General features: G+C 54.4%; 1 protein-coding gene across 2 annotated transcripts in view; it reads left to right on the forward strand.

Moving 5' to 3' along the window:
• The window catches only part of Spns2 (sphingolipid transporter 2), a 36,765-nt gene extending 19,822 nt beyond the window's left edge, over window positions 1-16,943 (forward strand). Inside the window, exons 3-13 of one of the 2 annotated variants that reach the window (XM_004638298.2) lie at window positions 4,441-4,577; window positions 8,758-8,909; window positions 9,131-9,197; window positions 10,754-10,896; window positions 11,201-11,353; window positions 11,466-11,655; window positions 12,012-12,077; window positions 14,063-14,161; window positions 14,253-14,416; window positions 14,917-14,963; window positions 15,405-16,943. In XM_004638298.2, the coding sequence (XP_004638355.1) occupies window positions 4,441-4,577; window positions 8,758-8,909; window positions 9,131-9,197; window positions 10,754-10,896; window positions 11,201-11,353; window positions 11,466-11,655; window positions 12,012-12,077; window positions 14,063-14,161; window positions 14,253-14,416; window positions 14,917-14,959 (1,214 nt within the window). In that variant the 3' untranslated portion in view covers window positions 14,960-14,963; window positions 15,405-16,943. The other variant, XM_023723225.1, reaches the window with a different exon arrangement.
• Window positions 16,944-17,013: the final 70 nt, after the last annotated feature.

Raw genomic sequence — 17,013 nt, forward strand, 5'->3', positions numbered from 1 at the left:
GCTGGACTGGCCTGAATTGTCCCTTGGACAGCAGAGCCTGGTCTGTGCCCACCCTGCACTTGCCTGAGCATCGTCCCTGCCACAGGATGTGGGCAATCGTGAGTCTTCCCTAAATAACAGGTCAGCTGGAGCCCGGACTTCATAAAAATAACCCTGTTTCAGGCCCGGACTGAGCCCAACCTGAGGCAGGGGCCGAATGCCAGCTCCAGGGTCACAGCATGAAGCCTAAGGCTCCCCCTTTTCGCCCTTGCCTCTTGCTCCAGAACCATCTTCTGGGGTCAGATTGGACACGTGTTGGCACAGGTGGCAGGATGGAGGCCTGGGCTGCCTATCGGGCCATAGAGCTCCTGGTGGGGTAGTGTGGGACTTCTGGCTGCTGCTAGAACCTTGAGCTCTGGGACTACAAGGGCTGGACAGCACCTCAGGCATGTCTTCCTGTTCCTGTCCTTCTGATGGCCTCAAAACAACCCTGCGAGGGGGAGGGAGTGAGGCTGGGTGCCCAGGTTCCCACCTCCACAGCTAGGCTGTTCCAACTCCACACACCTTGTCTGCGACCCCTCCCCCATCCCCCCATCCTGGCTTCTTGCCCCACAACTCCATTGTTCCAGACCTGTGGGCTCAGCACACGTGAGCTGAGCAAGGGCTTCCCCACACCCCAGCCACAGGATGTCCTCGTGCATGCGAGAACTTCTGGGAAAGCCACCCCTACCAAAACCCGGGTGGGGCAGCCAGTCTGGCAGCAAGCTGTCCTCAAACAACAAAGACCACACAGGGTTGGGGGAGGTAGACAGGGGAAGCTTCTAGCCTGGGCTGGTCTTCACTGCCTGCAGAGCTGGCTGCTGGCTGACTGGGCCTCTGGTCCCCCATCAGATACGGCCACACACACAGGCCTTTCTTGTGCTCCTCCACCTACCAGGAGCACCCCTCCCTCCTCTTTCTACCTTGACTGTGCCCAGGCCCCTTTGCTGTTCTGTGAGAGAGATGCCAAGGGCCTGGAGGGTTCCTCTCTGCTGCATGCCCTGAGTGGGGTAAGGGGATGCGACCACAAGGTGAAGCCTATCTCCCTCCCAACCCTGGACTCCTCTGTCCCCAAGGAGAAGGCACTGAGTGTCACACAGGGGCCCAGGTCTCTGCATGACTTGCTGTGTTACCTGTGGTAAATTCCACTGCCTCTCAGGCCTCTTTATGTCCCTAGTGTGCTTTTCCAAGTGCTCCCCTTTGTTGGGGTACAGCAGGCCACACTGTGGTCTAGAAACCAAACCTGGGCCTGGCTGTTAGGGCTCAGTCTGGCCCCATGGCCTTGTTTCTGCTCTTCCATGGTCTTCTCATGCTGCAGCCTGATCCTCTTCCTCGCTGTCCCCAGCACACCCTGACCTTCCACTGACCTTGGGAACATCATCTGGGACCTTTTGCCTCCCAGTGCAGCAATGTGATCTAGAGCAAGCACTCTGGACTGCCAATCAGTGTTTGTGTCCTGGCTCAGCTCCACACTCACTGTGACATCACTTCATTCAGCCACTATGGTCCTCGCTGTAGGATGAAGATTATAGTAAGAGTCATTATTAAGAGATAATCAGTGCATGTGCCACGGGCGCTTCCCTGGGCCTTGCCTTTATGAGTGCTCTATAAAGGATAATTGCAAGTATAAAGCATCATGCCTCATTACCCATTATATAGTACCACTTACAAGATTTGGGATTTCCATTTTATTATTGATTTTAAGTAGTACTATTACTGTGTAAACTCCTGAGCATGCCTCAATGGCCACCTTTGACGTTACTCTCTCCATGAGGTCCTTCTCTCTCCAGCAGGTTTTGGTGCTCCTTGCTTATTCCCCAACATTTTAACTTTTTAAGCTGGGTAACCCACGGATGTTCTCTGTTCCCCAACAGGGAGACAGGGAACAGCATGTTGTCCTCTGGATCTGTCCTCCCCTACCTTGCACAGGCAGGTTCACTGACAGGTGCTTGTTGTCTTCTTCCCCCTAACACATGTGAGTTGGGATGTGACCGATCACTCTTCCTGCCCAGATCCCAGTGTGATCTTGGGTGGGTCCTGGGAGGCAGGTCCAGCAGGAAAACATTCTTTCTGTTGACGTGAGGCAGTAATATCCACCTTGCCTAATGCAAACAGGGTGCGTGGTTGAGCGGGGCCCCAGCTGTGGATGGGGTGTGGTCTGAAGCATGTGCCACATGTTAGCTCATCTAGTACTGGAGCAGCCCAGGGGAGTTGCTATTTTTATCTTTGTTTTACAGATGAGGAAGTTGGCATGCTGGAGCTGGCTGATACTAGCTCAGGAGAGTCAATTGTTAAATTTTCAGGAGTTGTGTGAGCTGCTTGTTAGACAAAGCCATTGTTAAACACAAAATTACATATACTTACAATTAAATAATTCATATTTAAAAAGGAAATACATACTCACAATTACCGCTTTCTAATTATTTTACTATGCCCGGCTAGTATCTACGTTCCTAGGGTTGATCCTATTATTTGGCCTGAGCAGTAGGGATCCTCTCAGCTCCCAGCAGTAACATCTCATGGTGGCCTGACCTCTGCCCCAGCAGGAGGGTTTGCACCTTGCAGATCAGCGAGTGCTCCGCATAGGTCTCCTCTGCCGCCTTTACAGAGAACCAGTTGTTGTGCATTTACCAGCGCGCCCCTGAAGCTGGGACAGAGGAAGGTTGGGACGTGGACACAGTTGCCCATCTAGGAAGGTACAGAGGTAGACTTATGCCCAGGCAGCGTGTCACTGGTGCTCTACCTCTGTGCTGATTCTGCCCAAGTCCCCAGATCACACAGAATTAGGTTAGCGGGGCCCCCACCTACCCGGCCACCTGCCTGCCCTGCTCTGGCCTGGATAGAGGAATACAGTCACACTTTTTCTGCCTCGTCCAGGGCACCCCTGTTCCGGTGCTCTGTTCCTCCTTGCTCCCCTGTCTCTTTCTCTTCTCTTAGTGTCATCTCAGGAACTCAGGTCCACAGGGGGAGTGGTCAAGCCCACGCGCATGCCCAGCCTGACGGTCAGAGGCCAGCCGGACTAGCCGTCTGCCCACCCCCAACCCTGCCTTTGTCTGGCCATCTGCCTGTCAGCTGTAGGACTGGCTTCCGGGGAGGCTGCCTCGCTATGCGACTCAGGGGCTGCCTTGCCCTGTTCTAGGCCTCCTCATCCACCTGGGGCCTCCAAGTCCCCTCCCATCACTGATAGGGGCCTTCGCACAAAGTCTTGTAAGACCATTGCTTTCCTGCTGCAGAGGAACACAATCAAGTCACGTCTCTCCTTTCATTAGCATCCTTTATTACTCTCCTTCTTTATCCATGAAGCCACACTAGGTATAGTGGGCCATGAAATCCTACCCCATCTGCCGTCTCATCCTTGTCTGCTACCCCTTTCCCTCTCCATTCCTTCGCTCCAACTACTCTGGCCTCTTTGCTGTCACAAAACATGCTAAATGTGCTCCTGCCCCGGGACCTTTGCACTTGGTGTTCTCGCCTCAATATTTGCATGCCTTTTTCTTTTACTTTTCCCAAGTCTGGCCCTCATGTGTGAAAACACAACATCTGCTCTGTCAGTCTTATACACAGACACTGTATGTTTCTTATGTCCTGTTTCGGATCTTTTACCTTTCTTTGCACCTGTCACTACCTGATGCACTATGCTGTTTACTTGTAGTCTGTTTGTGCTCACTAGAATGAAAGCTCTGCTATGGCCAGGAATTTAGTTTATCTAGATAACAGATGTCCCCCTAACCAGAACATGCTGTATGGTGCACTGTAGGTGAAAAAAAAATGGCCAAATGGATGGGCAGAGGAGTGAATGAATGACATCAGGGTTTCTAGCTGTCAGGAAAATCCCTGAAGCTCCTGGGAGCCAGTGTGCCTGTGTGCCAGGCAGATAGTTTTGGGTCCAGTTCTGTCCTGCTGTGCTCTGTGACCTTAGGGAGAGTCTTTTCCCTCTCTGAACCTCTCTCCCATGTGTAATAAAGATAACAATGTGCAAAAGTCAGAGAGCTATGGCGTCAGACAGACAAGTGGTCAAATTCCCACTGGGACATTAAATGTCTGGGGGATGTCAGCAAGTCACTCCCTCTGTCCATGTCCTCTGTGAAGTAGGCAGTGGGCTGGGCAGGTACATGAGGTACTGTGGTGACCCCCACTGTTTCTACTTGGCATGTAGAAAGTGTTCAAGGAGACCCCTAAAGTGGACAAGTTGGGTGAGCATGGAATAGGTGGCGTCATGGTATCACCCAAACCCGGGAAGGCCTCGCCTACCTGCTCAGTGCTGGCCCACCTAAGGATGCCCATCCCTGTGGCTGCTTCCTCCGTTCCTGGGCCAGGCTGAGGTTCACACCACAGGCACGTGCCCTCAAGCCTGGGTTGAATAGGTCCTTGGGCCTGGTGCAGGCAGCCCTGGCCGCCTTTGCAGCTCTCCTCTCCCTGCAGTCTTCATCTGCAGCTTCATGGTGGCTGCCCCCATCTTCGGCTACCTGGGGGACCGCTTCAACAGGAAGGTGATCCTCAGCTGTGGCATCTTCTTCTGGTCGGCAGTCACCTTCTCAAGCTCCTTCATCCCCCAGCAGGTGAGCCCCACCCTGCAACCCACTGGTCCCTGCTCTTCCTGTCCCCGTGTCCCTGTCCCAGGTGGGTGGCTAGTCTGTTTCTCTAGCTTGAACCCCTGACAGTGCCTTCCCAATGTAGAAGGACACTGGTGGTGCCCTCGGGTGCTTCTGTAAAGCAGCCCTATAGAAAGGGCCTTCTCCATGCCATCTTTTACCAGTACCTTACAGCCCTGGGTGGCATCCTCACTCTTTCCAAGCTACCCTCTGACTTGGGCAAGATGCAAGTCTGGCCTAGGAGTGAGAACCTTGACTTGTAATCCTGGCCGTGTGATTATCTTGCCCTGTGGACCTCAGGGAGTCCCTACCCCTCTCTAGTTCTTGTTTACTTTGACCTTTGATGAGCAGCTAAGGCCTTGGGCCTAAGTCCCAGGGAGACAAGCATCAATTCAACATAAAGATATTTCTTACGTGGCTCTTAAAGTCCTGGGTCTGAATATTCCAACTCTGTTGCCCATTCATCTTTATGACCTAGAGAAATGCACCTAGTCTCTCTGAGCCTCAGTCTCCTCATTGTTAAACTGGGGGTAATGCTTCTCAGCTTGAAGGGTTCTTGTGAGAAACAGCTGAACCAATGAATGTCAAGACCCTGGCACATGGCAAGTATTTAACAAATCTTTATTTCTTCTTTCTTTCAAAGAGGAGCTATGTTGCTTTGTGTGGGTAATGAGTTTCCTATTGCTAGGAGTGTTCAAGAGGGGGGTGGAAGAAGGAGGAAAGAGAACCTAGGTCTGCCCTCAAGAATTTTGAGTCCTGCCAGTCCTTGGGATTCTGGGGGGGAAGACCTGACAGGAGTACCCAACTTGGAGCCTTCAGGACTCACAGTGCTGAGTCCTCCCTGAAGAAAGAGCAGTCTCTTGAAATCCAAGGGTCAGAGACAAGATTGCATGCAAAGCAGGGAGAAGAACTGGGAGGCAAGGCCCTTGGGTAAAGGTGGCACAGGCAGAGGGGCTACACCCATAGGTGCAGAATGGCAGTGCGTAGGGAGGGGGAGGGAGGAGGAAGAGGCTAGAAAGGAAGGCAGGAAGCAGATCACACAGAGCCTTGAGAGCCAGGTCAGGGGACTTTGGCATTCTCCTGGGGCAGTGGGGAGCCCTACAAGATTTTGAAGAAGGATGAGGACCGATCAAATTCCTGTCGATAGAAGGGAGAGTAGAACAGAAGGCAGAGAGCTGATGGGTTTGCAGGTTCATGAAGGAGGGTCAGGCCCACAGGCCCTGGGCCAGGCAGAGTTTGGCAGCCTCAGCAGAAAATAGGAACCGCTAGGGCCTCTTCTCTGCCTCATCCTGACCTCGGTGCTTGGCCCCCTCTGTAAGCTGGGGAGAGGAGCTGAGAAGAGGAAGATAGAAAAGCAGATTGCTCCCCAATACAGTAATTTGTAAAGTCGTTACAACTGTACTCCTTGTTCTGTGGGGGTTTCTGGTGGACCTTGGCAATGTGATTCTGAATTTGGCGGAGAAAAGTCCCATAAATAGCCAAAAACAATGCAAAAAATGACAGTGAAAGGGGATTCACCCTATCAGGCATTCCAAAATAACAGCTACTGAGCCAAGCGTTCTGGTGCGTGCTTGTAATTCCAGCACTCTGGGAGGCTGAGCCAGGAGAATTGCAAATTCAATTCCAGCCTGGGCAATTTAGTGAGACCCTATCTTAAATTAAAAAAGAGCTGGAGATTTTTCTCAGTGTGAAGGCTCTGGCCTCAATCCCCAGTACTACAAACAAACAAAACTCAAAAACAAATGCACAAACGAAGAGACAAAAATCTCCAAAATGGAAACACAGCTATTCTAATTAAAATGGTTGAGGAATAGATGAAGAGATTGATGAAACCAAGCTTCCTTTCTCTGGAGATTGAGTGCAGGATGAAATTACATCTCAGATCAGAGCTGACCAACCCTGTGGGTAAAATAGTTTGACCAGCCACAGTTGTATACACTTGTAATCCCAGCATTTGGGAGGCTGATGCAGGAGGATTGCTGTGAGTTTGAGGCTAGCCTGGACTAGTGAATTCAAAGCCAGCCTCAATTGCATAGTAAGACCCTGTCTCAATAACTCCCCCAAAACAAAACAAAACTCCTGAAAAGAAAAAAAAATGTTTGGTCTATATTTCAAACCATATTGCAAACCATACCGCAACCATATTTCCAGACAGATGAAACTAAAGCCAGAGCAACATCTAAAAATCTGTAACTATAAATCAATAAGAAAAAGACAAATAACCTACTAGAAAAAACAGCAAAGGATAGTTAGAGCCATTCCAGGAGAATACATGTGAATGGCCAATAAATATAGCTCAGCCTCTTGAGTAATCAGGGAAATGCAAATTAAAACAACAATGAGACACCATTTCACACCCATCAGATTGGTAACAATTAAAAAGGCTGACAATACCAAGTGTTATTACAGCTGTGGGGAATCCAGGTCTCAGGAGCGGCTGGTGGGAGTGTAAATTGGTAGAACCTCTTAGATCACAATGGCATATGCGGCTGCAGTTGCAGTTACTCTGGGACCATACAGGGTGGGAGGATTACTTGGTCTTGTGAGTTGGTGACCAGTCTGAACAACATAGTAAGAACCTATCTCAAAAATAAAAAGTAGGTCAGGCATGGTGGTGTCCATCTGTAACCCCAGCGCTGCAGGAGGCTGAGGCAGGAGAAAAGTAAGTCTGAGCCCAACTTAGTGACTTAGGAGGACCTTGTCTCAAAAAAAGAAAGGGCTAGGATATAGCTTAGTGTGTGAAAGCAGTGGTGGCGGGGGGAGGAGGGGAGGTAAAAATAAGAGGAAACAATGCCAATGACCATCACTGGGCTGGCACAGGTAAATGGGGCATATGCATACTACAATTCTGGATAGCAGAAAAATGAACTAAAGTAACCAGCATAAATGGGTTGCAAAAAAGAGAAGAATGAGGGAAAAACTGCATGGTGGAATAAAATGCACGGAACAGTCCCTTTTATGTTTGTCTTTTACAAGCACACAGAGGACGCTAAGCGCTGTTTATTGGTACTCAAGTGTGCAACAAGCCAGAGGTGGCTTCACTGCAGGCACATGATCCAGCTAGTGTGCTGAGAATGGTGGATATTGTTCACCCCAGCCTCTAAAATATAGCAAATATAAAATAGAAGAGTCTTTTTATGCTTTGGGGAGAGAATAGGCCTTCCTAAACAAGGCATTAAGGAAAAATCAACTGATTTGATAGTACTCAGTGAAAGAGAACATCAAGACGCTTGGGAATAGTGAAACGCGCCATAAACAGAATGGAAAGAAAGATGACTGAGAATGCGGTGACACAGAGGACAAAGGATCAAGCCCTGTGCTGTAGGAGAAGCTAATATAAATCAATACAAAAGAGACAAACAACCCAGCAGAAAAAGAGGCAAAGGCCGTGGGCAGGAGACTCCTAGGAAAAGGAGCTAAGGAAAAGACAGTCCAGGGGACAGAGAAAGGGTCAGGTGCAGGGTGGGTACCAGCTAGGAGCCAGAAGGACCGCTGGAGAGGGAACTGGGAAGACCCCGAGAGAAGGCTGGATGTACACAGTGCTGGCCGGATGGGTGGCCAGGGTGGGGCCAGGGAATGATGACCAGGCTGGGTTCTCAGGGCCTGGGCAGCTGGGGTGACTGAGAGGGCAGGTCCACATCAAAGCAGTAGGACCACCAGCAGCTGGCATGTCCCACCCTTCCTTGCTCCATTGCTTTTGCCCTTTGATGTGTGTGTGGGAGGAACTCTGAGCCAGTGGGTTGCCCTGCTCACTCCCCACTCACACTGGGCCCTCAGTACTGCCAGGCTTTGCCCAATACCCTGGTTGGGGGAGGGGGACAGTGTGAGGAGTGACTTGTGGCTCCTGAGCTGGGGCCAGGACCAGGGAGAAACCCTCCTAGGTGAAGACACAGCCTGTAGGACTAAGAAACCTGTTTAGGCCAAATGACTCTCAAGCTGGGAAACTCCAGTTTGAATCAGAGTTGCCACACAAAGGGGCTCACTGAGGCCCAGTGTGCTTTGGGGTTGTGACCACTGCTCAGACAAGACTTGAGCCCCATCCCTTCTCTGGCTCCTGGACCCTGCAGGGTTGGGGTCAGAATGGGAGCGAGGATGAGTGGGTTGAGGAGCAGCACAGTGCAGTTGCATCCTCTACCCTCCCCTACAGTACTTCTGGCTGCTGGTTCTGTCCCGGGGTCTGGTGGGGATCGGTGAGGCCAGCTACTCCACCATTGCACCCACCATCATCGGCGACCTCTTCACCAAGAACACGCGCACGCTCATGCTGTCTGTCTTCTACTTTGCCATCCCCCTAGGAAGGTAAGAGCACAGATGCCAGGGTTGGGGGTTTGGGTGAGGATCTGGGCTGGGCGCCCTGGACTTTCGAGCATTTCCTCAGCTGCACACACACGTGGTCAGCCTTGGCGCATGCCTGACCAGCTGGCTGCATGGTTATGTGCAGCGTGCCTCATACACCCCTGAGATTTCCTGCCCCAGTCCCCGCCTTTGCTCAGCCTGACATGCGTCTGTCTTCTCTGCAGTGGCCTGGGCTACATCACGGGCTCCAGTGTGAAGCAGGCTGCTGGAGACTGGCATTGGGCCCTTCGGGTAAGGCCTAGTTCTTTTGCCAGGAGGTTAAGCTCAGTCTAGCTCTTGCCCCAGGGTTACTAGAAATGCCAGGGCACCAGCTTTGACCTCTAGGGGCTCTCCTCAGCAGCCCCGGCTCTGAAGTCCTGACCTGGATTAGTGCACACAGTGCTGTCAGGGGAATCAGAGCCCTATGGCCTCAGGGCTTCAGTCCAAGGCTTGGAATCTCTCTTGGGAGCCCCAGGTTGAGGGGATGAAGACTTCTCTATCCATGTCAGGAAATTCCAGGTCCACGACAGAGCTTCCTGCTTCCAGTCCCAGCTCTGTGCTAGGGCAAGGCTGGGACAAGACCTCTGTGTGGGGCCCCTCAGAGCCATTTCCTGTCCTGTCAGAGGCTTGGGGGACAGTTACCAAGGCCCCAGGATAGTGCAATCGGAGGAAACAGAGATCTCCATCTCCCAGCAGAGCGGAAGCTTAAGACAAAGTGTTTTTTCCTCAAAAGCAGGAAGGAAGTAGCCTCCGTGGAATTTCTTGGTGGGGACAGAGAGGGGTGGCATGGAGAGGAATGAGCTCAAAGCTCCCGGGCTTGGGGAAGGGGTGGGGACAGACCGCTTTTTTCAGGGGGTGGTGGAAGGCTGGTGTGCTGGCATCCAGACTGTGCAGAAGTCTCCTCCCCGTACAGAGTCCTGGGGCCTCGTAGGTTCTCTTCCTGACATGAGCTGTTTGAAGGGAAGACAGAAAGGGGCCTGCACAGACCCCTCCCAATGGGGTCTACCTGCCTTATGAGCAAGAGGCTCTATGCCTGGCCCTTCCCTTCCCAGTGCGTCACAGGGTTAGTGACTCACCTGGGAAAGCTTCCCAGCCTCAGACAGTAGGGCAGGGCTGGTCTCTTGCAGCAATTCTCTTCTCCCTCCAAGTTACCTTTCCATATGTCTTTCCATCTATCTCTCATTTATTTACTATATGTATATATTTGGTGCAGGGTCTCACTACTCAGCTCAGATTCATAATGACCCTCCTATTTTCAGCCTCCCCAGCACTGGGATTATAGGAGTATTCCACCATACTAGGACTTGGTGGCTGGCTTGGTGCACCCGGGGGCAGAGCCGGCATGACATGTGGAGCCATGGACTGAACCTGGTCCCTGTGCTTGCCTAAGCAAGTGCTTAGTCCACTGAGCTATCTCGCCAGCTCTGCATCTATTCATTATCCATCTGCCCACCCATTTTCCTTCCATCTGCCTGCCTGCCTTTTCATGTATTTTTACCCATCTGCTCAGTCATATCTCTTTCCTCCTGTATCTGTCTATCCATTTCTTTATTCATCTATCTCTTCCTTCCTTCCTTTCTGTTTGTCACTCTTCCTTGTACCTTCTTTCCCATCCTTCTCTGGTCTGAGTCCATTTGAAGCCCTTAACCCTCTTTGACCTCATCCCCAGTGGCTTTACCCATTAGGAGGGCTGGACAGCCATTGGCCCAGAGCCCATAGAAGGTGCAGCCTGCCTGGCCCCCTCTAGTGCAGCAAAGACAAGGCTAACTGGGCTCTGTGTCCTAATATCATGCTTCACCCTCTGCCAGGTGTCTCCTGTCTTGGGCATGATCACAGGAACGCTCATCCTCATCCTGGTCCCAGCCACCAAGAGAGGCCATGCTGACCAACTCGGGGGGCAGCTCAAGGCACGGACCTCATGGCTGCGAGACATGAAGGCATTGATCCGAAAGTGAGTCTGGTGGAAGGGGCTGCTGGGAAGAGGGAGGGATGCCCCAGCGGGAAGGCCTTGTAGCACCTCCATACCATTGCTCACCAGTGCTGCTGCTTGTGGCTGTGGCCCTGGAGTTCATTGTTCTGCAGCCTGAGCTGGCCCCAAGCCTGTGGGGGAGGTATTTCAGTTCTCTGTCAGGGGATGGTGTGAGGCAGCCCTCTGAGGGAGAAGAGGCAGCCTCCTGGGCTCTGATGTGGGCTGGTTGTCGCAGCTGAAGAGGGTCTGGGCCCAGCTCAGTGTCGCTGCCCTGGCCTCTCCCCAGCCGCAGCTACGTCTTCTCCTCCCTGGCCACGTCAGCTGTGTCCTTCGCCACAGGGGCCCTGGGCATGTGGATCCCGCTCTACCTGCACCGTGCCCAAGTTGTGCAGAAGACGGCTGAGACCTGCAATAGCCCGCCCTGTGGGGCCAAGGACAGGTGAGCCTGGCAAGTGGGTGTGGGGGTGGTTGGCAAGGGACAATGAATGGGCACCCCTGTGCTCCAGCGGCTAAGCCCCCCAACCTGTACCCAACGTCCTCTTTACCCACAGCCTCATCTTCGGGGCCATCACATGCTTTACTGGCTTTCTGGGCGTGGTAACTGGTGCAGGTGCTACACGCTGGTGCCGCCTGCGGACCCAAAGGGCCGACCCGCTGGTGTGTGCTGTGGGCATGCTGGGCTCCGCCATCTTCATCTGCCTCATCTTCGTGGCGGCCAAGAGCAGCATTGTGGGCGCCTATGTGAGTGTAATGGGGGCAGGGAGCAGGGGTTGAGGGAGGAGGTTTGGAGGTGGGCTGGCAGTGAAGTCTGACTTGCTGAGCCTTCCGTCCTCATGGGGAGGCTGCTGTCCCTTGGATGCTGGCCCTTGCTCTGTCCACCACCTGTTCAGGGCTCTGGGTGTCCTTTGGGGCTGTGGGCATGGCTGGAATTCTCTGGGTAACCCACCAATTCCTCATGAGCCTGACTGAGAGGAGGTGGGGCCCTGGGGGTGGTGGTGGAGGGAGAGGAGGCTTTGGGGCAAGTGGGTGCAAGTGGCAGCTGAGGCTGCTGCAGGAAGGAGAGGCCCCTGATGGCTGAACTCTTTTCTCCTGGGCAGATCTGTATCTTTGTCGGGGAGACACTGCTGTTTTCTAACTGGGCCATCACCGCGGACATCCTCATGGTGAGCCAGGCAGGGTGACCTAGGCCTTTTGACTTCACAGGAGCAGCAAGGGAGGGCCATTGAGGAGGTAGGAGAGCTAGTGGGGGTCTGCCAGGATGATGACTCCCAGGGGCAGGGAGATTTGGGGGTCTGTGTCAGGGGCTGCAAACAGGATTGAGCAGGCAGATGAGGTACAGCGTGGGGCAGGGCAGGGAGAGCATTGTCTCAAGGCTCAGGTTTGTGCTGGGAGGCTGGCAGTGCCAGGCTGGCACTGAGGTGGTGTTGCCTGCCAGCACTCCCCCCCCCACCCCCACCCAGAGGCTGAGTGTTGTGGGCTCTGCCCTCCTGGTTCAGCCCGGGTCCCAGGCGTGCCTGCTCGGGTGCCTGCGGCTGGGCTAGCCAGACAGAGGCTGTCTTCACAGGGCCAACAATGGGCTGCAGACTAGCAGGCCAGGGACAAAGGGCCATCTGAAGAGTGGACAGGGGCCTGTGTCCCCAGGCGTGATGGGAGCAGGAACCAGAAGGGGGCAGTGGACCTAGTAGCTCGTGGCACTCAGTGGGAGGAAAGCAGGGGTGGGTGTGTTCCTTGTTTTATCCTTGAGGACCGTCTGGGTCACAGCCAGGAAAGGATTGGGAGCACAGTGCAGAGGACTGGCACTGGGAGCGGTCTGGGGAAGAAAAAATCCTCTGGACGTTTGAGGTCTGGTGTGACCACAGGAGATAACCTGGAGGTCAGAGTCCAGCCAGGCCTTGGCCCTTGTGAGTCCCTCTGCTTCAGAAAGTAAACCTTGCCCACTCAAGCTTCCTCAAGTATCTGCTTCTCCCTGGCTGGTCCCTGCCTCCAATCCGCAGTCACAGTGGAGGTGGTAGGGTCTGACTCTCCTCAGGGCCTCAGAATAGAGCTGATGGTGGCAGCATAGGCTGGGTCACTGTACAAGCCCAGGGTGATGGACTGAGTCTGAATCAAATACCTTTGGCACTGGGCAGCAGGCCCTTCCCTGTCTCCATCCCCAAGGGCAGCCCCTGACAGCTGCTGACGGTGTCTGGGTCCGAGGGAAATCATGTCCCAGTTTATTAAGTATGGCTAAGTGACTAATTATTACTAGAAATGAGGCCATGCAATCTCATCAGATCCAGGTCTCTTCCCACCTTCACATCACTGACAGGGTGCCTTGTGGGGCTGCTGCCTGCACATTGGCCATGGAGGCTAGTGCCCTGGGTAGAGAAGGTAGCTGCAGTTCAGGGGCAGGGGTGCCCAGGGACACCCAGTACCCTGGTGCTGCCTGTTCAGCTGCCCAAGCCTCTCCTATCTGACTCAGAGCTGGTCAGGCCTTGCTCAGTTTTAAGAGTGGGTAGGTGGTGGGGCCCAGGAGTTCCTGGCATTTGGTGCTAGGGCCACCCATCTGTTCGGATGACACTGTTCTGGGCAAGGGTCCTACTTCACCCCAGCTCCCCGTCCCAGGCCTACTTCGGCCTTGCTTGGTCCTTGTGGAGGACAGCCAGGCCCTGGCCCTTGCAAGTCCCTCTTCCAAGAGAAATATTTCTATTGTGGAGCAAGAGGCTAGTTAGGCTTGCAGCTCCAGAATGGCACAGCTCCATGTGGCCCCTGGGGAATGGCACCTCCCCAGGCCTCAGTGGCCCCGGACCATGGTACCTGGCTGTTCCTAGCAGTCAACCAGAGCTGATGGCAGCTTGGTCTCAGGGAGAGGTGGGGAGGCTGCAGCTCTGTTAAAATCTGTGCCAACCACAGCCAAGGGACCTCACCTGGATGTGAGACAGATCCCCACCTCTGAGCTGGAGTGGGGGGAGGCTGGGGAGGTCAGGGCTGGGCATGGTGATGACTAAAGCTGCAGGTGGGGAAAAGCAGCCGTAGCATGGGGAGAGGAGGGGTGAGAAGGCCCCTGGGGATGTGGTGAAGACACTACAAGGAGTGTGATTGAGGCTGTGGGGTCTTCAGAAGTGTCACAGCCACAGGGGTGGGCCTGACCTGCTCCTCTGTCCTACAGTATGTGGTCATCCCTACCCGACGGGCCACTGCTGTGGCCTTGCAGAGCTTCACCTCCCACCTGCTGGGCGACGCAGGGAGCCCCTACCTCATTGGCTTTGTGAGTGGCTGCGGGTAGGGGAGTGTCAGGGCTGGGTGGTTGGGGGCTTCAGGAAGTGGCCCCACCCTGATGCCTGTCCCCATCTTCACAGATCTCGGACCTGATTCGCCAGAGCACCAAGGACTCCCCACTCTGGGAGTTCCTGAGCCTGGGCTATGCGCTCATGCTCTGTCCCTTCGTCGTGGTCTTGGGTGGCATGTTCTTCCTGGCCACCGCTCTCTTCTTCCTCAGCGACCGGGCCAAGGCTGAGCAGCAGTGAGTGGGCAGGGGGTGGGCCTGCTGCCTTGGCTGGGAAACACACTGTGACAGCTCTGTGTTTCCCCACTGCGCTGTGTGTGTGGTGGGTGTTAATGGCCTCCTCTGCACCTTGGGTGACGGCTGATGGCCGGTACTGGATCCAAGGGCAACCCCGGCATGCCTGGGCCCAGCTCAAATCTTCTGTCACACAGGCAACCCATAGTGGAAGCTGCCAGGCCTGTTGTATTTAGGGTGTGGGTTTTTCTCTGGAGTTACAGGTTTTCAGAGCTGAGACCTTCTCATCTTTTCCTCTCATTTTCTGACTTCTTTCTCCTTTTCTTTTTACTCCTCTTTTTCTTCTCTCCCACCTCTGGGCTCTCCCACCTCCCCCTGGGGCTGACGAGGTCCCTGCCCAGCACCTCCGGTCAGCCAGCCCCAGTGATGCGATGTGCCAGAACCGTGCCCGGGCCCGGCCCCCGCTGACGTGCCACCCTGACCCCCGCCTGTCTCTCCCTCAGGGTGAACCAGCTGGTGCTGCCGCCCCAATCCATGAAGGTCTGAGGCGGTGAGTGCAGGCTGAGGGGGACATAGCAGTTTAAGGGACAGGGAAACTCCTCGCCAGCTGTCTGTTGCCTGAGTTCATCCCACCAACCCTGGCTCCTGAAACGCTGCCCAGACTCTGCGATGGAGCTGTGTGATGGGGAGTGGCCTCCTTCCAGTAAATCAGATGGCTGCTTCCTTGGAAGGGCTGAGGGCATAGGTCAAGGTTGGAGCCAGCCAGGACTCCCACTGTCCTCCCAAATCCTCCTAGAGGTGCCAGGGCCCAACTTGTACTGTGATCTCCCTCAGGGCCTGGTCTCAGCTTCCCAGCACTGCAAGCCCAGAGTCATGGTTCCAAAGCCTAGAGCACATCTGATTCCCCAAACAGCAGGGGAAGTGAGGAGGGAAGCCTTGGGAGGCCGCCCCAGTGCCCCAATCCTGAAATCACACCCTCCTCTCTCCTTAGGTGCCGCTGGGACAGTGAAGAACTCTTGCTCCCACCTAACCTGGGAAGCGTCCTACGGCATCCCAGATCTGTGGAGCTGTCCCAAAGCTTCCTGTGTGACAGACTAGGGAATGCTGCCCTCTGGTCTGGGACTGCTGAATGGCCCTGGCTCCAAGAAGCCACAACCTCTGTTAACCTGGAAGACTGTGTGTGTCAGGGGAGGTTGGACAGATTCTCAGCCCTGGGTTTGGGCTGCAGAGCCCCTGGGTTTGGGCTGCAGGGTCCCTGGGACCAAGGGAGAAGGCACCCCCAAGTAGGTCTATCAGAAGACCTTGGCCCACCACCAGCTTATGTGATCTTGGGCAAGGCCCTGCCTGCCCTAGGTCGTGGGCCCGGGGAGCAGGACTTCCCCACACAGTATGTTGGGCAAGGCACCATCTACAGCCTTCAAGACCCAGTAGATCCTGGACCATGCAGAGAAGAGACGGCTGGGCCCTCAGGGCTACAGTTCAGGTTCTGAAGCCCTTGAAAGCACCGGGAGCACTTTGGGGTCGCTGGATTCAGGCGGGCACCTGAGGTGGAACAGTCATCACAAGGTGCTTTCTGGTCTGTGGCACTCTGGAGGACATTTGTCTCTGCTGCCTTGGGCTGGCTTTTTCCCTAGAGGCTTCCCAGGTTGGGCCATTCCTCCATCGGGAGCTGGCATCACCAGGGGTGAAGGCCCTGGTGGCAGCCACACACCACCCATGCTCCAGGTTTGAGATGTTGGGAACCACCAGCCCACCTCTGCAGTGCTCCCCATGGGTCCTAGAGCACTTCTGCTGGCTTTCCAGAAGCGAGGGCCCACTCTCCTGCGGGCTGGGCAGGGCTTCTAAAGGAGCGTATCTAGGGCTGAGCTGCGGAGGGAAGCAGCTATCCCTCAGTTTCCTGCTTCAGGGGATGGGTCTTCATGAAGGAGGGAGCCTAGTGTCCCTGGCTACCAGCTGCTGTGGCTGTCAAGGACACACTCCCAGCGACTTCATGGCTGATTCTGGGGGGCTGGGCCTTCTCCCCAGGCTTTGATCACCCCACTCCCATCTACACCCCCGCCCCCCTGCAGCCCAAACCAGGTTATAGCTGTTACCTGCACACCAGCCCCCTGGGGCAGCTTATGCCCACCACCCCCCCACTCCCTGCACATCTGCTGCAATCGCGGTCATAGGAGACCCCAAGAGCCACCTAGACACTGCTCCCTCTGCCCCTTAGTTACTGGCTGGCTGTGGCTTCAGTGGTGTGTTAGCTAGTGGAATACCCACCCTTCCAAGCTCTGGGGTACCCTAGGGGCTGGACAAAGGGGTGGTATCCCCCAAAGACCAGTCTGGCCTCCACCCCACCCTCACCTGGGGCCCCAGCAATGTTTTCTTGTTGTACAAGAACCAGGTCCAAGTGTTGCCTCCTCTTCCTTCCGGAAGCCAAACTGCTCCTTTATTTTTTAGAGCTGCTGATTGTGAATCTCAGAATCTTAAGAGAAGCCAAATATATTCCTCTTGTAAATGAAGAAATAAACCTATTTAAATCATGTCCTGGTGGTTCCTACAGGAAGTCTGGAGAGGGGCAGGGCTCCCAGGAGTGCTGGCACCTGTGCAGGGAG

The sequence above is a fragment of the Octodon degus genome, unplaced genomic scaffold, assembly GCF_000260255.1.
Source record: "Octodon degus isolate 3935 unplaced genomic scaffold, OctDeg1.0 scaffold00098, whole genome shotgun sequence".
Classification (NCBI taxonomy): domain Eukaryota; kingdom Metazoa; phylum Chordata; class Mammalia; order Rodentia; family Octodontidae; genus Octodon; species Octodon degus.